The following is a 25,003-nucleotide window of genomic DNA, read 5'->3' on the forward strand; positions in this document are numbered from 1 at the left end:
AGGAATTAGGTTACTAAAACGAGAAGATTCTCTTACGGACGTGTATCCTAATATAGATATAGCACTTAGAATATATGTTTGTACTCCAATTTCTAATTATACTACTGAGTGTTATTTTTCATGTCTTAAACGAATCAAAAATTATTTAAGATCGACTATGGGCAGTGAAAAACTCAATAGTTTGGCTATATTGAATATCGAAGCGGATTTACTGTCGACTTTAAATTGCGATGATTTAATTGATGTATTTGCCGAAAAAGTAGAAGAAAAAATTTTAAGTTTTAATATTTGTAATTTAATGTTCATTAATAATGTATATTTTTTAATATAATATTGTAATATAATAAATTGTATATTTAAATATGTTTTATAAATAATTTTAGGAATGATGGAGGGGGGAGGCGGCAAATTGGAAAGTGCCTATAGGCGGAAAAACCTTAAATACGCCACTGCCGGTTGCTCAGTCACGTGCTTCGCCAAAATCGCCTATTTAAAACACTGTTGGTCCACGTTTTGGGGATTAATTGTGGCCCGTTTTCTGTCTATAAATGCTGGCAACGGTATGTATGACGACTCACCCATTGGTGTATATTTATAGACTACCAATAATAATCCATCTATAGTTTGTAACGTGAACCCACTCCCTCTACTTGTATAAGTCTCCTCTTCCATCAATAATTTTGTAAAAGATTTCTCAAGAATTGTTGATATATCAGACTCTCTAAACATTTAAACTGCAGATGTTTTAAATGCACGATTTTCCGAGGAATTTTCTACACGTGGGCGATTGTAGGTCGCCTCGAGCTTCAAGCTAAATTTCATTGGATGTTCCTGAACGCGAGTTTTCAGTATGTCTGACAGAGCAGGTCTTAGTGAACGGAGAAAGTCGATGTAATTTTGAACATTAGTCAAATTTTTTGCGAAATACCAGGTGACTTTTCGAGCCGCGGACGACGAGATTTCCACAAACCCTGGAGATTGTACTAAATTCATACGTGCTTTTTTGGCCCTAACTGTTGACGCGGTGTTCGCGGCGGAGACACGTTTCCCCTTATTGATCGTAGTGTAATCTTTAAAATAAAATACATGATCCTAATTAAATAAAATGTGATGGCGAATCTTTTTAAAAATCTATTGACCTATCTATTAACAATTTGTTATGAAAAAATCTTTTATTTCGGGCCCCAATAAAAAAAAAATTAACTAATCTGTATTATCGTTTTGAACTTCTTCATTTTCAAATTCGTCCATTGCTGCCATGCAAATCTCGTCTTCAGACATCATGTTCGAGCCACCAGCTGGGACATCGGGGACAAATATTTGAGGGGCAATCTGTATAACACTGTCATACTGGTTGAGCATCGATCGATGCAGCCGGTAGGTCGAGCTGCGCATAGGGTTGACAAAGAGCTGGTACGACGTGCATTACGCCAGCCCCCCCCCCCCACTTCTGGAAAACATCGATATTTTACTGCATATAATTAGTACGTAATTAGTATGAATTTGTACGATCATTTTTGGAATTTGTACGCAACTCGTTCATCGAGAAAAAAACATTTTTGTGTGGGGGGGCTGGGGTAACGTTATTCCAGCCCCTCCCAACCGCCAAAACACTGTTAGTAGAAACAATAGATATGCAAATAATTAGTACGTAATTAATATGAATTTGTACCACCATTTTTGGAATTTGTACGCAACTCGTTCATCGAGAAAAAAACATTTTTGTGTGGGGGGCTGGGGTAACGTTACTCCGGCCGCTTAAGTAAACTACTTTTCTAATCGATTTACGTTTAAAATAAAACATAAACTAAACTTTTTGATTTTGTAAAAACTCTCCAACCATTTGAACCCAAAATAATTTCTAAACGTAAAAAAGATTTAAAAAATTAGCTTCGTTCAAATGGTTGGAGAGTTTTTACAAAATTGAAAAATATAGTTTAATATGTTCCACATTGTAACATACATTAGTATAATAACCACCTCGGCGAACTTGTATATGAACTGTGCTATGTGGGTTGCACTTATACCTAGTATAATGACACATCGACTAACAGTTATTGTAATTTGTATGATTAACTAGCTGACCCCGTGCACTTCGTTGCCTTTAAAAAATGTCAACCCTTTATAAAATTGTGATTATTCAAATCCTTTTTGATGTAACTTGCAGCATTAAGTGCAATTGGTATGCAATCTAGGGGGACCTATCGGTTCCGCCAGAATCGACTTTGCCAGTTCAGGTAGTCTAAAAACAACCTCAGATCGCATTGCGCGACAGCATATAAAGTGGACACCGTCGATTAGCAGCTATTAGTACTACTCAGCCTACTTTAAAATATTAATTGCTACTTATTATTTCTCCTATAATCAATCAGTGGCGCCGAAGTCCATGTTTATGTATGGCAGCTGCCATACATATAAAAATTTGGCTGGGGGGTGGGTCTTTAGATGAAAATTAATAGGAATAGGATCACAAATTATTAAGTAATATTGCCCATTGGGCATTGAGAATATTTGGTATTAAACATCAATGTTTTCGTTGAACCCTGAACAATAAACGCTAAATAGTTCATAATAAATAATAATACAATCAATAGTAAGAACAGTAACAACTATTAGCGCAGAAATCGATGTCAGTTGCTTAGCACTAGTCAGCAGTCAGTCATTACTTTATTAAGTATTCAGGTCAGAGTGAGCGACTTATTTGTTATTTTTGTTGAGTTTATTGTCTACTAGTGTTCATGTACTATTTCTGTTAACTGAATAGTTTATAATTAAATGAATTATTATTTAATATACTTAGTTTATATTTTTAGTTATCACTTTTTCTATTATTTTGACTTTTGTCTTTTGAGTTTTGACTTTTTAAGCACGTTTATTTTTAATAATTAAAATACTTTATTACCCATATTAATATATTATATGAATGTTAATACTGCCTTATCGACTATTATTTATACATTTAAGAATTGAGTATACTTATTTTATGTACATACGTATATGGTATATCCGATATCGTATATAGAAACATTAGAAACAAATATTTTGAACAGAACAAAAATAATAATAGAAACCATCAACCAATAAAGGTATCCGCCGACCGGCGACCATCTACCCCACTACCATAATTAATTATACTACATTATTACCGTCCATCTATTATGTTATCAACAATGCAACATAGTGTCCATAAATAGCTATTGATTCCTATACTCTATAGATTGTGATACAACACTATCTTAGAAAATCAACTGCGCCTTCACTAATATAATTAGCCAGCTATTATACAAATATACTGTGGTCTGTGACATTATATAAAACTGCTTAACTGTGTTTGTTTTATGTTTAAACTTTACAAAATTATAAAGCTTTAACCAGTAACCATATTATTTAGAGTTAAATTGTCTAGTTGTGATTTGTGAAGTAAGTTACTTTATAGTTTCTACTAAAAATATTTAAATATGAGTTATATTAGTAAATGTGATTGCGGTAAATTAAGTTCTTCAATGAATGATTTAAATTGGAGTAGACATGTTAACTCATGTAAAGTACGAAAATTTAAAAGAAACTCACATGACATAAAATCTTTTTTTTCTGGAAGCAATAAAAAAAGCAAATTGTCTCACCAAATTACTGATGCAAAAAATAGTAAGTACTTACTTCATTTATTTAATTGTTTTATTTTCTTTTAAAATAAAACTACAGATATCAAATAAATAATTTTATCTTAATAAATAGGTAGGTATTATCTTAAATAATAAATATAAATCTTAATAATATATTAATATGAGTAATTTATTATTAGTTATGTATATCTATCGGCTATCTCATACTGCTTATTGTACTATTACATACGTCTTGTCTTATTAGTTTTTACATTAATTTATCCCACAACTGTGAATTTGGAATATAAAATACTTAGTAAAAAAAGAGTAATAAAAAAAAATAAAAAAAATATGTTAGTTAATAAAGAATGTTCTGATGAAAATTATTTTCAAAAATATACTTTATTTAATTAATTTTTTGCAAACTATAATATTACCTTTTTTATAGGTAACTCATTTTTAAGTAGGTTTTTTTTTATATGTACTTACATTTGTATACCTACTTATAAACTTATATGATAGGTACACGCAGAGTGTTTTTATGATCAATTTCCTTATTAGATATACAGCTGGGTCAATCTTTAATTTAATCCATATTTTTAGCTCTTGTTGATTTAAATGAAGAACCAGTACATAAAGAATCTTTAAATAAATGTGAACTTCGACAAGATACTGAGATAAACACATGTTTGGAAAATAAAGGTATGTACCTATCCATATTACACAACTTTTTAAAATTATTTATATCATTTTAAATATTTAATTGTTTACACCTAAATTAACTCATCAACTTTTGAAGATAAATATCCTTATTGGATATACAGCTAGGACAATCTTTAATTTAATCCATATTTTTAGCTCTTGTTGATTTAAATGAAGAACCAGTACATAAAGAATCTTTAAATAAATGTGAACTTCGACAAGATACTGAGATAAACACATGTTTGGAAAATAAAGGTATGTGCCTATCCATATTACACAACTTTTTTAAATTATTTATATCATTTTAAATATTTAATTGTTTACACCTAAATTAACTCATCAACTTTTGAAGATAAATATCCTTATTGGATATACAGCTAGGACAATCTTTAATTTAATCCATATTTTTAGCTCTTGTTGATTTAAATGAAGAACCAGTACATAAAGAATCTTTAAATAAATGTGAACTTCGACAAGATACTGAGATAAACACATGTTTGGAAAATAAAGGTATGTGCCTATCCATATTACACAACTTTTTTAAATTATTTATATCATTTTAAATATTTAATTGTTTACACCTAAATTAACTCATCAACTTTTGAAGATAAATATCCTTATTGGATATACAGCTAGGACAATCTTTAATTTAATCCATATTTTTAGCTCTTGTTGATTTAAATGAAGAACCAGTACATAAAGAATGTGTCGAATGTGAACTTCAACAAGATACTGAGATAAAAAAATGTTTGGAAAATAAAGGTATGTACTTATATTATTCGCCCTTTTTTTAAGTATCTATTTATATAATTATATATTTGGAATTTGGAATTTTCTGCATCTTTGCCTATTATCAGTTTTATAATAGGTTAAAGGTATATATGTAACCTTCAGATAATCAGATAGTATTAGTAACTCTTTTTATAATATTAATCATTATATGTATATTGCTTCCTCTATATACTGTATTTTTCTATCATAGTATCATAAAAATTGCTACTTGTAATGTTGGGTAAGTGTAACACCCACTTAGGTAAAATATACATGTTTTTGTGAATTGTATTGGGCTCACTACCTATAATTAATTAAGATATAATATTGATACTTCATTTTATTTGATAGATCATTAGAATAACAAAGTCCTAAATATAATTTTTATAGTACCATAAAACTATTTACTTAGTAGTTAGTATAATTTTTTAACTGTCAACTCATATTGTAGATGATATGGATATAATGAAAAATGATCCTGCAGTTTTTGCTAATATGTCTTTTTTGTCACCGGAAATTAAAGATTACATCTTCAAATTTGGTCCTTGTCAACCGTTACAAAATGATTTACCTAATAAAATATTTCCATTTGAAATTAACAAAGAAAAAATAAAGAGAAGCTTTAATGATAAACATTATTACAGAATTTTACCTGATAAATCAAAATGCCATCGTGATTGGTTGTCCTATTCATTAAGCAAAAATAAAATTTTTTGTATACATTGCATGCTTTTTGGAACCAATTTGCATAGTAATTTAGAAAAATCTTGGACCAAAGAAGGATTTAATAAATGGAAAAATTGTTCATTTGCTATTCAAAGACATGAGTTAACTCCAGATCATGTCACATCATCTTTAAAATTTAAGTTACGTCAAAAGAATTTACCAATTTTACCTTCAATTGAAAATAATAGAAAAACTCAGATAGCAATGAATAGAAATGTTTTATTAGAGCTTATAGACATTGTTATATACATGGGACGTCATAATCTGGCATTTCGTGGGCATTGTGAGGATTGGTCTTCAAATTCCAGAGGTAATTTTAAGGACTTAGTTATACTAATGTCTAAAAATTCAGGACCATTAGCGGAACACATAAACCGTATTCAACAAAATGGAAAACATGAAACATCTTTTGTTTCATGGCAAAGACAAAATCAGCTGATTGAAGCTATTGCCGAAGATATTTCTTTTCAAGTACGATCATTTATTAAAGCTGTTAAAATGTTTAGCATATCAATTGATACCACATTTGATGAATCTCGTAAGGAACAAATATCATTTATAATACGGTAAATAAATACAATTAATATAACTATAATATCAGTTATCAGTTACATTGTTTATTAGTAGTGTCTTGTTTAATTTATGTTTTTTTTAGATATGCTGATGAAGTTACCGGTGAGATTCATGAAAGACTATTAGCAGTAAAGGAATCACCAGTTACATCTGGAAAAAATGTATATGATATTTTTGTAAATGTAATGGAAGCTGAAAATTTAAATTGGAAAGAAGAGTTGGTTGGTCAGTCATATGATGGAGCTAGCAATATGCGTGGTAACTATAAAGGCCTCCAAGCACGTATTAAATCAGAAAGCCCACAAGCATTATTTGTTTGGTGTCACTCACATCGCTTAGCTTTGGTAGTAAAACAAGCAGTATCGTGTAACTCCAACGCTGTTGATTTATTTGGGAATTTAGAAACTCTCTATATTTTTCTTTGGTGTTCAAAAAAAAGAGCAGCGATTTTCAGAGAAATTCAAATTGAATGTGGTAAAATTGAAGGTAAAAAAAATCCATCGCATGCAGTTAAGAGAGTAAGCACCACTCGGTGGAGTTCTCATTCAGCAGCATTAAATGTAGTTTTGAAATTCCACAATGCAGTTTTAAAAACATTAAACCAAATTAAAGATTCCGAAGGATCTGCTGATGTAGTAGTTGGTGCAAGTTGCAGTGGCTTGATATCATATCTTACATCCCAACGTTTTCTTCTAACAGCATTATTATTCAAAACTATATTTGATATACTTGAACCTGTCACCCGCCAATTGCAATCACAAGATATGGATATGCTTATGGCCACAAATATTTTAAATAATGTGATTCACCGAATCAAAGAACTTAGAAATGATGATGCGTTTAAAAGATTGCTAAAAATTACTGATGAGTTTGCTGAAAATAGTGTTGTTGACTTTTTACCTCTTGTATCTAGTCGACCGAAACGTGTTCCAAAAAAATCAGGTATATATTATTTTCAAAATAAATATCAATTATTTTATATTTATTAAGAAACTATGTTTGTTCTAAATTACAAAATTTAATATTAATTTCAGGTGAACTTTCTCGAGATGAAATTATATCCTGTCCCATGAAAAAATTTAAAATTGATACATACAATATCATAATGGATATTCTTTTAGCAGAGTTAAGTGGACGTTTTGAAAGCACCAATATAGGGCCCTTAAAAGACTTATCCCTTCTTTCATCTAGACGTATTCGAGAAGTAAAAAATAATCCACACATTGTACCTTGTGATGCCTTTGACGCTTTGTGTACTATGTACACACAAATTGATAAAAACACATTATTAACAGAATATATTGAATTTTGTAAACATTTTACAGAAATAGAAAACAGTATTGTACTTCCTAAGTATCTTAACACGAATGTAATAGTTGATTATGAAGATTCGCTAGAGTTAAATGCATATAGTTACGATGGTATGGATAAAGATTCTGAACAAATTGGTAATCATAACATAGCAAGCACGAGGGAATTATTTAATTTATTTTGTTTGGCTAAATTAGCTAATATTTTTCCAAATTTATATTTAGTTTTAAAATTAGCTGTTACATTACCTGTAACAAGCTGTAGCGTAGAGCGAACGTTTTCTAAATTAAAACTTATAAAAACAAAGTTAAGAACAACTATGTCACAAGATCGTCTCGAGAGTTTAATGAAAATATCATGTGAGCAAGATATAATTATTAATAATGAAAATGTAATTTTGTTATTTGCAGCTAAAAGTAGTGTTCTAACTAAATGTTTGATTTATTAGTACATGTTTAATACTTATATTGTTATGAAAGGACATAATTATTATTAATACTGTATATTGTATAATATAATATAAAATAAAAGGTTGAATTTTGTTTATATCTTTGTATTTTGTAGTAAGTACTATCGTTGAAGGCAATTCAATATAATTTGTATATTATATATTTATGTTAATTATTACATAGTTGGAAAAAGGAGAAAAAGCTTATAAAAAATAAGAGTATGTAGAAAATTGTTTGTGAGAGGTTTCAAATTTTATTTGTGGGTTGTGTTGTAGGTGGTGGGGGTGGGTGGGTGGGTGGTTGTTGGAGATTCTTGCCATACATTTAATTTTGTACTTCGGCGCCACTGTAATCAATAGCAACCATTTTAAACTAACGGCAATCAATAATTATTATAACAGCTTTAAAACCCATGGCAACCATTTATAAACAAAAATGTCCAACGTAAATTTCAAAATCTCCGTTTGAGCACATTCTTTAGTTGGACCTAGGTATGAAATATAGCTTATGTCTTATACATCACTCTCTGAGACCTATTAAATATACACACAACATTTTGTGAAGTCAGTCCAGCCGTTTCAGAGGAGTTTGGTAACATTTTTCATATTATGACACGAGAATTGTATATATTAGATTCAATAATATTTATTACAATTTATAGATCTGACTACTCTGTGGGTACACAAAATTAGATAATTCCAAAATTACAACTTTGATTTTGGCAAAAAATATATGTTATACAGTAAAGATTCCAATTGAATTTTTTTTTTTCAAAATGGGTGTTTTATTATGCTTAATTTAATGGAACTTAAAAAAAAATGACTCAAACTTAATTTGTATGTTATGGTCTGTATCGTGGTTGCACTGATATACAACGTCAGTTTTAGTTATCTATGTCACTGAATTAAGATCTGTTTTTTTATTTTTCTATATCCGATTTTAAGTTTAATCCTCAATTACTAAAAATTTCAATGCAATTGTTTCATTGAATCAATTTAAGGCTGTGACAATTTGAATGATGAAGGTCTGGTAGTTGCCAGCCTAGTCATGGTTGCGTAACAATATAAATACTATGGAAAGGACAGTAGTATAAATAATTACTTTACAAACAAATTTATTTATTATTGGCGCTTTTTATTGTAATTATAGGTACCTATATTTTATAATATTTAGTTAAATTGTATTTTCTAATATCAAACAAATTAATTTCTCTGTTTGTGGATTATATTATTATTGCTTTAAAGTGTATGATTAAATAGTGTATAATAATAATTCACATGATACTTTTGTTGTTTCTTTAACTGGCATTGGCTTTTTTTTAAGGTTATCAAATAATTCCCAATTTTTGCCGCATCTTTTTACGTAAGCTGTGTAATGTCCTACTGTATTCCGGAGTAGACTTCTGCCTCTATGAAAATGTATCACTCCTCGTAGTTCATATGAAATGGTGTTCATATTTAAAACATGAGGAATATCACACAGCTTTATATCCATTGTACATCCAGCATCATTGCTGTGTTCAATATTTTCACCTAAATAAGGATTAGGAAAATTTTATTAATATTTATCCAAGTATTTAAAATGAGCGAACACATTCTATCAGCTTATATAAACTATAAGTATATTTTAATATACTATAGATATTAAATAATTTATTTTACTATAAGTACATACCTAAGTAGTACCGTTGGTTGAATTAATTTTTCACAAAAACCTTGCACAGCCCCCCACACAAAAATGTTTTTTTCTCGATGAACGAGTTGCGTACAAATTCCAAAAATGGTGGTACAAATTCATACTAATTACGTACTAATTATTTGCATATCTATTGTTTCTACTAACAGTGTTTTGGTGGTTGGGAGGGGCTGGAGTAACGTTACCCCAGCCCCCCACACAAAAATGTTTTTTTCTCGATGAACTAGTTGCGTACAAATTCCAAAAATGATCGTACAAATTCATACTAATTACGTACCAATTATATGCAGTAAAATATCGATGTTTTTCAGAAGTGGGGGGGCTGGCGTAACGCGCGTGCTGGTACGATACCATGAACATTTTTCAAATGTTTGGCGAGACTGGATTTGTATGTGAATGTTGACTGACATATAGTACATGGAAAATGAATACCAGTATGAGTTTTTCCATGTCTGACTAAATTATCTTTACGAGTGAAAACCGACGGACACTGTTAACATTTAAACATTTTTAAATAATATAAGGTAATACAAAAACAACGACAAACACACCTTAAAACTCACTAAAAATTTTAAAGACTGAGCGTATACGTGCACAACGGTGTAACGTAGCAGACGGACTAAACGGCTCTTTCAGTCAGGAGTCTCTATAATAGGTGGGGTCATTTTTCAATTATAATGGTATAATGTAATTAATTGATGTGGACTAATGTTAAGACGGGTGACATCCTGGTGACTAAATCGGTCATTACTAAGTTATTCACTAATAGGTATTTTAATATCGAATAATGCTAATGGCAGGAAATATACGGCGGCGGTTGCGGTGGCGGGTTGTGGGATGCGGGAGGTGGGATGCGGTATCAGGCTCAGTTGGCTCAGTCAATAATATGATAACAATAACGCACACGTACGTAGTGGCTGGATGAGGTTATGGGTGGTGGGGAGAAAATACACGTCGCACACGTACGCGGGATGCGTATTTACATATCCCACTTGAATTGAGCACCATAGTGCTAAATTCAGAAACGATTTGGAAACCAAAAAATTAAATACATTCCCTACTGGTATTCAGCATTCATATTATATTATATCATATTGTCAATAATCTTTTAAGACTATATATATTATATTTTTTATAAGTATTTTATAATATTGAAAATTTTCAATTTGACAGGTTATAAATTATAATTATAAGTAAAACAGTTTCTAATGTTAATATGAATAATATGAATATAAATATTAAAATATATTTAATGAGTTACTATGATTTAAGAATAAAATTTTGTTCACAAATTTTTACTTTTATTAGGTAGGTACCTAGGAATATTTTAACAGTATTTGATTGCCAAACATTATTTTTTCTTCTTCTTTATTTGTGTTTATGTATAGGTAACTAATAACTATTATTGTATAATATTTTGGTAATCTAATTACTTAATGCTATTTTAATTATTCATAAGTATAGCAATGGTTTGAAATAAATAAATTCAAACAAAATTAATTTTTGTTGGCTGAAAGACTGAAAGACTTTTGAATATTTGACCACGCATCGAAAACTGCATTTCGGTCTCTGTGTTTTAAATCTTTTGCATTCCAAATGACAGATTCTTTTTCGTATAGTCTTAAAAATTCCAGTACAGATTCATTTGACCACTCCATATTATTATTTAATTTAACAATGTGAAGTACTAAAATGAGTTGTTCCTTGCACACCGGAAAACTGATGACTGATATTAAATACTAATATACGACGGTCGCAAATTACAAATATGGAAACATGAACGTTATGTATTTTTCTAAAAATAACTGGATTATTCTGATCATTATAAATAAAATCAATTTCTCGTATTAAAATTAAAATTAAACTAACCCGCATTCATTCACAAAAACAAACAAAAAATCTAATTTAATTTATGAAACTAAAATAGACAATGAACGAAGAACTTGTGATATTAATTAAATAAAAGTATTAATTATTATCTAATCACAAAAATTTATTTTGAATAGGTACCTATATTTTAATAAAAAAAAAAACGTAAGTATGGGTGAGTGGGTATCATATAAAGTATATAAGTACCTACCAGGGATATAGTCCTAAAATTATTTGTGAGTATGCTTAATATGAGGCAGCTTTAGGGGGGCTTTTGTCATCAACCCCTACCCCCACTCCTCAATCACCGTTCTATTACCTATATAAATTATTATTAATAATAAATTTTATTAACTTCAACAGTGTAATAATTAATATTATTATAAAATTTATTTATTTACCAAATACATAATAACATAAACATAATATTAAAAACTTATAAATTAAGGTTATAGAATATTCCATAAATTTTGTTTTAAACTTTCTTTTTCTTTTCTATTTATTTTTCTGGATCTATTGTCATCAGCTGTTCTATGGTGTAAAATCCAACTTTTGACATAGTCTTCAGGGTCCCATATACTCAATGGTGGACCATTAATGTTAATCATCATCAAATTTGAAATATTGTGAATTGTCAATCTTGGGCGTATGTCAGTGCAAATAATATTCATTAAGCTAAATCCACGTTCACATTCTGCTGTAGAACATGGGATCGTTTTTATCAAATTATTTATTTCATTTAGTTCTTCAATTTCATTGGTTTCTTCGTCGATTAATATTCTTAATCCTCTTAATGTTTTTTCTTGATTTAAAAGAAATCTGTTACAAAGTCGTTTTACTTCCTGTTCACCAAAACGAATATTTACATCAGCTGGCCATGTTTTTTTATCTAAAATTTGAATATCTTGTATGATTATTTTATCTTCTTCATTATTATCTAATAGTCTCATGTTTAAATTGTTAATAATACTTGTAATAAATTGGTTTTTATTGATACATACTAATTGAATATTATTACTTAAAGGGATATCTTTAAACATCATTTGTTCGATAGCCTCGACTGCTTCAGCATAATAATCACCATTGATAGTTTTTAAAGAATCAATTACTCTAATAGTTCTTTTAATTTTTTTATCAGCTTGTATCAAAGTTGCATCCTGACTTTGCAAATCTAATGACAGTTGAGATAATTCAGACAACACATCACACATAAGTGCCAAGTCTGAAAGAAATTGTAAGCTTTCCAACCGTTTACAAAGACCTTTATACTTGGATCTAGTTTTTTGATCACGATACTTATCCTCAGAAGCTTCTTTAAAGTGTTTGTATAAAGCTGGATACATCTTCCAAACTACTTTTACAGTTCTATAGCTGCTAGCAACCCAACGAACATCGAGTACTCGACCAATTTTTAAAAATATTTCATTTAAACTTTCACAATGCAATTTTAATTCGTTTTGGTTCTTAGGTGATCGACTATACAAAGAATATAATGTGTCCAGAAAATATTTGAAATGATACGTTGCTGTAATATCTTTTAACACATCATTAACTGCCAATTCTAACCTATGGTTAATGCAATGCCAACTAAATATTATTGGAAATTTTTCTTTTAAGCGTGCAGCAACTCCATTAGTTTTTCCTAAAAGAACACTGGCTCCATCTGTGACAAATGATATCCAATGTTCTTTTAAATAAATATCAGTAAATCTATGTTGATGTAAACATTCAAGTAGTTGGTCTATGATGTTTATAGATGTTTGACTTTTCAATTCAATTAAATCCAAAAATATAAAAACAGGCGAATCATATGATATGGAGGCTTTGAGATAAATAATCATACCAGATGATGAACTATTTGTTGTTGATTCATCAATTAATATAGAAATCTTTGAATTGGTTTCTATAATATTTTGAACAATTTTATTTCTCATTTTAGTAGCTATATGATCAATAATAGAAGTACTTGAATATCTCGAATGTAATGTTTGGCCTAATAAAACCCCATTCATTTGTTGTAAAAAAAATATAAGACATTGTACGTTAAAAAAATTATTACATTACATAATATTTTATATTATTAATACCTATAAACTTTGGCGCCACTGGACCAAAGTTGTTATCATGCTGCTGTTTTTCCTGGACAACACGAACCGTTCGTGGGATCAGTAGTACAAGTATATTGGCCGTTTCTTTGACTTGTGTCACATTTACCGACACTCGCCGGGAACGACACCAGTGACAAATAATTGTACAAGTATGGTGATCCGACGGCATGGCAAGTAACCACCAGTACCAAATATTGGCCAAGTACACCAGTCGTGGGAATCCGGCTTTACAGGAAAGTCCTTGCGGTAATCTCATCTAATGTTATATTTTAGTTTTGGTATCTATGCAAGATGTACAATTATCGATGTTCGATGAAATATTAGATAAGGTTATAATAATATTATGTACCAATGTACCAACCTACTTGTAAATACCATATTATAGTATTTGTATATAATGCATTATTTGTTAGTGGTTGCAACTTAGTACTTACTGTTACAAGGAAACATACCTACGAATTAATGTTTAGCGAAATTACTGAAAAATGTAAGCATTGTAAAGCATTGTAAGATCACGATTATTGATTTTTACGGATTTCTATAGTTCTATCACCGTAAATATACTATAAAAAAAAACAAAAATAGTAGTAATACTTCAGTAATAAATTAATATCAAACAAATTAAGGTTTGAATAACGATTTTATACCTATTACCTAATTGATTTATTACTTTGCTAAAATCATAATATACAATTTGTAAAGTTGTGTATGATATAAGAATATATTATGACTATACTATACTTCGGCCTATAAAGATAAAAATAAATTTCGAAATTTACTGTATATATTGTAATTAATTTACGCTTAACAACTTCATGATGTTAAAAATTCTTTATTATATCAATAAGTTCGATGACCTTGTATGTCAGAAACACTTTAATTTAATAATAAAAAATAAATAAATTTCGTAAATTATTTTGATCCAATATTTAGAAAAAAAGATAGTATGCAAAATTCCAAAATTAAAAACCTTCAAAAATATTTTCACGTCGATTTTAAGAGTTGAGGCTAGTTTAGCGTCACATTAGCCATTAGGTAATAAAAAATAGAAAAAACGATATTGCTTGAATTATAGTTATTTTGACTATTGCATATTGAGTTAAGAGAGAGAAAACTAATGTTTTTCTAGAGAAAAATTCAACTTGAATTTAAGTTAGTTGGTCACATAAGTCTGACTAGTCTGAGCATACCTATGGAACCGAGTACAATATTTTGGTACTATAACATGACAAAATTTAAATTGTCTAATTAATATAATATTATGTACATTGGTCACCCATAATAATTGTATAAATATTTAAATGCACAGAAAATATTTTCAAATCCTATCTTCTTATATGTATAATAATCGTCGAACGATAAAATGCACACCGATAACACAGACCAATACACATACAAATTAATAAAGAAGAAAAATTGTTCATTTGATACCTAAGTTTAATCCCTGGAACTATTTGAGTGATTTTAAAAATTTTTTTACCATCAGAAAACTACAAAATCCCATGAATCTATAGGCTATATTATATATTGATAAGCTGCCCTTAATTTTTTAATGTAAATTTGAGATTTTTTATAGAAATAATAATAATATTAAATATATTTTTATACAATTTGGTACGGAAGAATAAGAAATAAGCAATTTGTTATTAGGCAGCAATTTTAAAAATTGTTTCACTTATACAAAGCTAAAAATCCGATAAAATAATATTATTGAATATACTTCAAGTCCTGTATTTTGACCGTGTTAAAATTCTTTAATGTAGATTAAGATAGGGTAAATCCATGGGAAATTTTGATCATGACTAGGCCTGGTATAAACGACGAATTAATCATATTATAGAGTCTGTATTTTTAACGGGCAACGAAGTGCACGGGAATCAGCTAGTCTAATATGAAATTGTGTTTATATGCATTTATTCATTTAGATTCATTATAATAATATGTAAAAAAGTACAAATGTACAATACTATACTACTTATAAAGTTATGTTACTTATTAAGTTTAGTACACTTACTCGTCTAATCCTTATTCGATTTTTCAAACACGTATTTTGGTTAAAACATGCTTTGCAAGACTTATAGATGATGTCATCACCACATTTTAAATTTTTCCACTGACAAGGAGCGCATCCGTTTTCTTTCAAAACGGCAATCAGCTTTTGAAGATTTATTTTTGTCATTTTGATGCTTAAACACAAAAGTACAAAAAAAATCAGTATGTAAAAAAAATAAAAATAATAAACAAAAGTTATTATTAAAATGTATTTCCTAAATACACGGCCTCGTGGGTGATTTGAAAATTAAAGTGAACAAATCGGTGTTATATTACGTCTACGATGGTAATATAATTTACGGCTGTACGAGGCACAACAGACGTGTTTGTTTGTTGGCCGCTATCGATCAACGTACCGATCAGTGATGCCAATGTTTATTATCTAGTTAGCGGGGAAAATATGACAAAATTACCGTACTATGAACAATATTACCGTACTTATTGATTTTTTATTTGATATTATATATATATGATATATTTGGGGTACCTACTAGTCAAGGTGGATTTATAAATTTATAAATTTATAAATCCACCTTGCTACTAGTTCTCCCAGAGTGTGATAAGAAATGTGATAAGGCTTATACCAGGTATCTAGCAGTGATACCAATACGAAATAAGTTACGTCAGTGATGCCATGCTAGCGGCACTCGTCGCTACCACTCTTGATTAAAGTTATAAGCAATAATTTCTTATTATGGTATAATTAAATAATAATATGGCTAAATTATTATAGTTTCACTATAATCAGTTATCACTGTTCACTAATAAATAGCTTCGGTTTCGTCGGTTACTAGGTTTTCTTTTTCATTCACAGTTTGTCTATTGTACATCGTGACATTCATAGAGCTTATCATGGACTTCGTTAGCTCAAATTTTACACAAGATGTTCTTTTCATTAGTTCACTTGACAACAGTAAGCCATTTAATGCTGGTACTTGAAGTTTGTTTCTAACTTTAGTTTTCGTTAGGTTAACTTTAGAAAATATTCTTTCGCAGTCAACTGATGAATGGGGCAAACTTAATACTTTTAAAACAAAGTGTGCAACATTTTTTAAAAATAAATTCCCCTTCACGTTGCATATTATATAAATGATACCAAAACTCATCAGTATTTTTGGTTTGCTTTATATCATCAGTGATTTCTAAAGCATGCAACTTTCTCCATTCATCATCAACTGTTTGTATCTCCGAGTTATTATATGCGATTAGTATTCTAGGTACTTCATTAAAAATTGTAACTAGTGAAGACAGTTTGTTGTTTCCTAATACATTAACAGGTTGTAGGTGAGTTATAATTTTTAAAATCACACACTTAAAATCAAACCTAGAATTTTTATAAAAACACAAATTAGATGTATGTAAGTGTAAGTATAAAATTTATATTTTAATTTCACCTTTTTTTAATTTGTTTACAGCCTTCAATTAAGAATTGTCTACATCTATCATGGAATACAGATAACATATCATGATTACTACTAATATCTGGTTGGCTGGTCATCTGTAAAACACCTATCCCCAAATACATGTCATTAGACTGAAGAAAAAGTGTTGAATCATCTGGATCCACATCCAATGGATTATGAACTTTCTTCATATATGAAAACAATAACTCTAATAATAACAAACAAGTAAATAATTAATCTTAAATTATAAATGTGTTTCTAAATGTTTTTATTAAATGACAAGATTATTTTTTTAACCTGTGTAGGTTTCTTCCATTTTAGAATATAATATAGCTATAACACTTTTCTCGCTTTGAAAGAGTTTGTTCAAATTGACAAATTTTGGTGGAACCCATTCTAAAAATTTTAAAAAAAGTAGAAGTGGGTCGTGTAAGCAATTATATATGTGTTCTCCACTTGTTACACGCTCATCAAATCTGTATCAATGAAAATAGAATATAGTTTTGTACTTATGTTTATAGGTTGTAAGTGCCGATGGAAAATCAAATACAAACCTATGCAGAGTGAAATACATTTTAAGTGGTTGCCATTGTTCTAAAATACGACAAACCACCATTTCTAAAGATAGCCAACGAGTTTGACATGGCCGAAGCAAGTGATTTGGCACTACAGTACAAAAATCTTGAAACTCTTTCAATTGGGCATATCTCTTACAACTTGACTTAAAAAAGTTGTAAACATCTCGAGCTAAGTCTTCACATCTTAACATTAAATATTTTGATGAATATTACAATGTATTATACATGTTTAAAAAACATTGATATATAATAATATGTTTATGTAGGGTTATTACCTGCGTGGAAGTACTTTACATGCTTCACTGACACACAAAGCTAAGGAATGACAAATACACTTTTGAATCATTACACCTGGGAAGTCTTCCAAAAATCTACTGGCTACTGATTTCCATGCGCCCATCATAGTATTGCATCCATCAGAAGCAAAACCAATAACATTTTTAAGACACACTTTTTCGTCTTTAAAAGATTTAATAACTTCTGCGTATAATTTTTGTGCTGTAGCACCTTCATTGGCAGACTCAGAGTTTTTAAATACTTCAACTAAACTCCAAAACATTGTTTCTATTTTTTTTGTTGTCGGATTAAAAAACCGAACACAGATACACATTGTTTTTATTGTTCCAACATCTGTGCTCTCATCAATAATTATACTAAAATGATTGTTGTTTAAAAGTGTTCTTAATTCTTCTTTGTGGCATTTTCCAATTACATTTTTAACAATATTAGTTGCTTTTGTTCTTTTTAAATTTATATTTTTAGCAATTTCTGAGTCAACAAAACATTCTTTTAAAAGTTGGCTGAGGTGATCTACAGTTAGGAATGATATGTTATGTTCTGATAAAAAACCACATAGTTTAATTTCAGCTACTTTAACTGCATTATTTTTTCGGATAACTGTTTCGTCAATTTTTGGGAATGTAGATATTATTGATTTCGAACCTGTCATAGATTTAAAGTTGAGTTTATGTCTGGATGTATTTGCATGCTTCTTAATTGTTGAAAGTTCTGAAATCATATGAATTTTACAAAAACTGCAATAATATGCTTTCATAACATCATCTTTCACAGGGTTTAGCCATTTTTTAAAACACTCCATTCTCGTCCAATCTTCACGGAATTTTTGTTTTTTATGGCACAATCTTTTTGTCACTTGACCAGAAATACACCGTACAGGACGCTCATCATAATCACTTGAGTCATTGTCACTCATATTTAAAAAAAAATAACTCCACTTATTTGTTAAACAGGGTATAGAATACTGTAAGTAACTAATATAGGTAATATCAGCTTTTATGTTATAGTCTGCGGTTTATTGTATCAATGTCACTTTATAGTTAATTAGGATATTGTAAAATACCAGTTTTTCAACAATTGTTACATTTTATATATATATATTATAACACCTTTTACTTCTCTGGTCTTATCTTAATATCGCACCAATAAAGATCTTAACATCCTTATGTTAAGATGTTCTTGTATATTACTTAAAGCTAAATATAAAATGTATCTGATTAACTCTGTTTTCTTTTAAGGGGAAATTCTATGGTTTTTAACTAGGGATAAACTAAGCACCATCTTAGTCCAGTCCACACAATATCATGATTAAATGTCAGAGTCAGGTTCTAAGTTCAATATTATATAAATTTAATTTTTTTTTTTTAGTATTTCGATATCGGATACCCCCAAACATCTGTTGCCCGGGGCAAGTGCACCTAAAGCCCCCCGTCAAATCCGGCCCTATTAATACATAATAATAATATAAAAATAAAATAAAATACAAAATAATTACTACGAATATGGTTAATTTTTTTTTTTTTGAATTTACCGTAATATTTGGTCTATTATGGGGTGACCGTACTCCGGCCGTACGGAGTATGAAATTACCGTAATCCCCCGACAAATACCGTACCATTGGCAAGACTGGTACCGATTTTATAGTAAAGCACAATTCAAAATAACCCTCCCTCCCCATTCTAGAATATAGAACTACGTGCACGCAGTGACTCAACAACCTCCGGCGGCAGGAAGAGCGTCGATCACTGGGGCCCACCGACTGCAGAAGCCCCAGCACAACTTATAATAAAATAATAATTAACCTAACCTACACATAATAAAGATGTACTTCGATTACCACCGTATCATTGTGAGCTCAATCCGATTGAGGTCGCATGGTCTAGTGTAAAAAACTACGTCAGAATGAATAATTCAACTTTCAAGCTTCATGATGTCAACCGGTTATTAATCGAAGGCATCCAAAGAGTGGATTCTGACATGTGGAAAAATTTTGTTAAACATGCAAGAAATTCGCCAGACTAAACCGGTGTAGATTTCCCCTTAAAAAGTAAACCGGAGCAGTATTAAGAAATTCGCTGGACTAAACAGGTTAAGAATCGAGACACACCGGTTCACTTTTTTTCGAACGCTGTAGCGAGATGGTCGAAAAATACCGATTCCGATCCGTCCCCACCCTAAACCTGAATTTCCCCTTATTATCTGTTATCACAACAATCATTATCAATTTCTACACCAAACCAAATTAAAATATGAATATTATGAATATTCTCTAGTTCTCTACAATATTTATTAGCTATTAAACGTGATTTATATATTAATAATATAATATTACTACCTGCTAATTATAGAGACCTAGTTGTATAAAAAATATTAACATGGACTCAGAAAATGAGATAATTGTAATGGGACATGATGCTGAGTATGAAGGTAAATGTAATTTACATAATTAAGTATTTTTCATATTTTTTAAAATACTTCTGTCTCGTTTTACTATTGTATAGATAAATTCCAAGATATGATAGTTGAAGAATATGAGGAAGAATCGAATGGTGAAGTACAGGCGAATAATGATAAAGCATACAATTCGAGTGTGTATTTCATTGATTTAAGAATTGACGATATGAAATGTTTATTATATTTTTTTATATATCTATGACCAGTGGCAGCTACAAAATTGCTTATTGCAATTAGAGGTCCAATGAGTGCCAAATTTGAAAAAAATAAAAAAAAAAGGTAAAAAAACTGCACTTTGGCAAACAATTGCCAACAAAATGTCATATAAAACACAATAAAAAGAAACACGCTGGACATTATTAAAATTATTAAGTATAGTGCTTATAGCTTCCGTAGGATTGGATGTAGTGGACATTGAGACAGCGTCATCCTGGTTCGTAATGGTGTCCAAATGTAGGAAACCAAATGTCACGGTAAAAAATTCTGAATGGTTGCATTGAAAGCATCGACATTTTTATTTTTTGCCGCTAATATAGCTCGTTTACCTAGCCAATTATGGTTATTGAACTGTTGCGCTATATCTGGGAAAACATGCTGAATAAGCTCTTCTTTGGAGTCTGTGATATGACAGAAATCTGTGGGTAATGTGATTAATCCGGTCGAGGTGTCGACTTTATTATTTCCAATGTCTGACAACTGTTTCGAAAACACATTTTCAGTTTCATCTTGTTGCAAAAATACTCGCATGTTAGTTGTTAATTGGAGTGTATTAACAAACCGCCACAAATTTGATGATTTCAGCCATGCGTTTAGTTCATCAGCAACAGTTGATCGGGGAATGACTGGAAGAGTCTGACGAAAATCACCTGATAACAGAATCATGGATTCATGGTCATGAATCATATCCAAAAATATTTTGGTTGTCACAAAGATCTTTCAACGTTCTGTCCAGCGCCTCCAGTGACCTCTTATGGGCCATTGTGCATACATCCCAAATAATCAATTTGCATACCTGTAGGATCTTAGCCATTGCGCTATTTTTGTATATGTTTCAAATTGGTGTTTCGTTGATTTGCATGTTTAATATTAATTTCAAGGCAGAATGTGCAGTTCATCCGCCTTCTAGTAGAGTCGCAGCTATTCCAGATGAAACCAACGCTAGAGCTACATTACTTTGCGATCTGATCCTCACCAAAAACAATGAAATTAAGAACGTGTTTCCTGTTCCTCCGGAACCGCTCAATTTCATTATTTCGTGCTTGCAGCTGTTGTTGTGCACGAATTCCAAGCCTATCTATTTCATTGTCACTGACTAAAGCAATATGACTATTTTCTTGATCTGTCTGGTCATCAGTGCGGTTAAAACGTGAGGTAGCTCTTCGCACATTTGATTGACTGCGACGACCTAAGTCAGATCGTCTTCTTCTTGGCATCGTAACTCTCCGTACACGGAGAGAACAAAACACGACCGTGGAGAGTGCCGTACTGAGTAAGCGTGTGCATAGTGCGATATCGGATATACAACAATATATAGGTATAGATTTAGATAATATTCATAACAGATAAACATAATGGGTCATAATCGTGTATCGTCATGGCACCCATATCTCGCACATCCCAGTGTGTTGAGTAGTTTTATGCGGGGACAATAAATGCAAATCTATCATCAGAAATGTCTTAGCGTCGGTAAAGCGAGCCATACACGAAACAATTTATCGACAGATTTATCGTCAAACGCCGTCGCATAGACAGATTGATACGTGTATGGGCTGGTTGGCCGTCGTGTCGTCGTGTCTGCCGGTTGACGCTCGCGGAGCGTCAACGCGACAACCGCCGACCTGTCGACAAACCTGTTGGTGCGTGTATGGTATTGTCGATATCAACCGCGCATTCACGCGTTTACAAAGTTTTATCCTGCTATAGTGAATGTGACTTGATTACATTCGGTTCATTAATATTAAATTGAAGTTCATTTAAATTTTGTGCAATTATTCACGATAACTATGGAATTCGATAAAAAATTTATTGCCGAATTCATCGATGAGTATAAAAATCATCCGGCGTTATGGAATGTAAAAAGTGAAATTGCTAAAAATAAACACCTGCGAAATAAAGGCATTGAGGCGCTTGTTAAAAAATGTCAAGAGAAAAATCCCGAAGCTGACGAAGCGTTTGTTTAAAAAAAAATAAATAATTTGAGGACAGCATACAGAAAGGAGCTGGCAAAAGTGCGATCGAGTAAACGCACAGGATCCTCTACCGAAGACATATATTCACCAACGCTGTGGTACTTTGATCTTCTTTCGTTTACCCTTGAGCATGAAACGGGAAGAGAGGGAATATCCAGCAACGATGATAGTGTCACATTTTCAGTAAGTATTTAATTTCAATTATTTTATACAGACAAAAACGAAACAAAACAGTTAACAAAATAAGGACGCATAGCAAAAGTTTAAAAAATATTGGACATACCAAAATGGCATTTAATGTCTATAATAATACATTAACATTAATATTAAATTATTTAATGAAACGATTTGACCCTTTCAGTGTTCAGTCTCCTTGGCCTCGTAGAGGCAATGCATTTTAACAATTCGTAAATTATTATCAGCTAGAAATTAGAATATAACTTCGACATTAATGACAAATGTAATAAATTACAAGGTACGAAATCGAATTTATTTGTTTGTTACATGAACCAAAAAAATAATAATTTGGGACTTAAAGGGTTAACGAATTTTTTTTCTATACACAACAACTGAATATTAATATTATATTTTCTTTAAATCACTGACCAAATAGTTATTACTTATTAGTTATTATAAAACAAAAATGATTGAAAATTGTATAAAATTGTAACCTAAAAAAATTTTCTTTAAGAATAATATAAAATCACTCATGTTGAAAAATTTTAATTTAATTGTTTTCACAGAATATGACTGAAACTGATATTATTGTGGATGAATGTAATCAATCAGTATCATCTGAGACTGAACACACACAAAGTGTTGCTCGACAGATTTCTAGCCCTAGTCCTAGTCCTAGTCTTCCAAAAAAACAAAAAAGTTTCATTGCAAAAAAAAGGGATTTTATAGATATTGTTAGCGAAACTATGAAGGCGTTGAATGCTCCACTTAAAGAAGATGATGAGTGTGATATTATTGGTAAGAGATTTGCTATGCAGTTAAGAGGTATGAAAGAAAATCAAATGCTTCTGGCTGAAAAAATAATTAGTGATGTTATGTACTACGGTAGAATGGATAAACTGACTGAAAACTGTTTCCAATTTAATAATACTAACGTTTCATTCACTGAGTCAACAATAAACGCATCCTCTATGTTTCACTCAGCTCAAAATAATAATATTATACGGCCTACATTTAACACGCAACAAAATGTTCAACAACAAATACCACCACCTCAGTCAAGTATTTATAATCAACCACGTCAATATATGTTAGAAAATACATACCCCTATCAACTACAAACTCAGTATCTTCAGCACGATGATTCTCAACACAAAATAAATTCGGGTCATAATATTCAACAACATTCGTTCGAGTTTGGTATGCCACCCACCCAACATGATAACCGTGCTCATTTGGACATGAGTAAAAATTCATTATTTGCAAATGATACTGATCCTGATGTGAGTTCTTAATAAGTAAACTTTTTTATGTTTATATGTTTTTTTCTTAAAGCTACGTAGTTAACATTGTTAAATTTATTTTAATTATTAAAATAAAATCCAAAGTACAGTTATTTATTTTATTACTTATAAGTTGTAAGTTATAATGATTGTATATAATAAAATATATATTATACAATCAATCAAGTTTATTATTATTTTGTTGCATTAAATAGTTTTAATATATATTAAATACATTTTGTTTTTTTGTTTTTCTGAATAATATTGTTTATAAAATTATAAAGGTATATAGCATACAATCAATTGAGTTATTACTTATTATATTACATTAAACAATTTTAAAATAGGTATTGAAAACTTTTTTTTATCTTATTAGCAATATATATTATAATTTATGTGCAATGTATCATCTTTTCTTGAAAAGATACTTTTCCTTCGTTGTTAAAATATTGTTTGTACTTGTCTCTTACTAGTTTGGCATTTCGAGGTGTATAACTTGAAGTCGCTTGTAGAGGAACCATTTCACCAATTTGACGCCATTGTCCTTGAATAATATTACCTGATTCTGTGTCTTCCAAATCAATGTGATTTGCTGAGGTATAATACGTACTAGACTTTTTATATTACCTATATATATTTTAGTCTGTTAAACAATATTCTAAACCTGACTGAAATCAGAAAGTCCAGGTGTCCGTCGTGGCGTCGCGCATTCGCGTCATCCGAACTATCTGTAGTCTGTACGTACTACGTAACTACGACTACGG

General features: G+C 30.3%; 3 protein-coding genes and 1 pseudogene across 3 annotated transcripts; 1 reads left to right on the plus strand and 3 right to left on the minus strand.

Annotated features, from left to right (window-relative positions):
- Positions 1 to 486: 486 nt before the first annotated feature.
- On the minus strand, positions 487 to 10,337 carry LOC149061318 (uncharacterized; annotated as a pseudogene).
- Positions 6,138 to 8,231, plus strand: LOC107172700 (zinc finger MYM-type protein 1-like). The gene is made up of 4 exons (XM_089220797.1): positions 6,138 to 6,367; positions 6,457 to 6,476; positions 6,567 to 7,316; positions 7,409 to 8,231. Exons 1-4 carry the CDS (start codon positions 6,138 to 6,140, stop codon positions 8,131 to 8,133), a joined length of 1,725 nt encoding a protein of 574 aa, XP_089076923.1. The 3' UTR covers positions 8,134 to 8,231.
- A 1,810-nt stretch (positions 10,338 to 12,147) lies between the features above and the next one.
- On the minus strand, positions 12,148 to 19,052 carry LOC149061319 (E3 SUMO-protein ligase KIAA1586-like). The gene is made up of 2 exons (XM_089214937.1): positions 18,627 to 19,052; positions 12,148 to 13,719 (listed from the first exon to the last, which is right to left on the minus strand). The coding sequence occupies exons 1-2, from the start codon at positions 19,050 to 19,052 to the stop codon at positions 12,148 to 12,150; spliced, it is 1,998 nt and encodes a 665-aa protein (XP_089071063.1).
- Positions 19,053 to 21,058: 2,006 nt separating this feature from the next.
- LOC107171116 (uncharacterized) lies at positions 21,059 to 21,620 on the minus strand. Its single transcript, XM_015521346.2, has 2 exons — positions 21,518 to 21,620; positions 21,059 to 21,456 (listed from the first exon to the last, which is right to left on the minus strand). The coding sequence occupies exons 1-2, from the start codon at positions 21,618 to 21,620 to the stop codon at positions 21,059 to 21,061; spliced, it is 501 nt and encodes a 166-aa protein (XP_015376832.2).
- Positions 21,621 to 25,003: the final 3,383 nt, after the last annotated feature.

The sequence above is a fragment of the Diuraphis noxia genome, unplaced genomic scaffold, assembly GCF_037042655.1.
Source record: "Diuraphis noxia isolate RWA-SAM2 unplaced genomic scaffold, SU_Dnox_SAM2 contig0001, whole genome shotgun sequence".
NCBI classification, from domain to species: Eukaryota; Metazoa; Arthropoda; class Insecta; order Hemiptera; family Aphididae; genus Diuraphis; species Diuraphis noxia.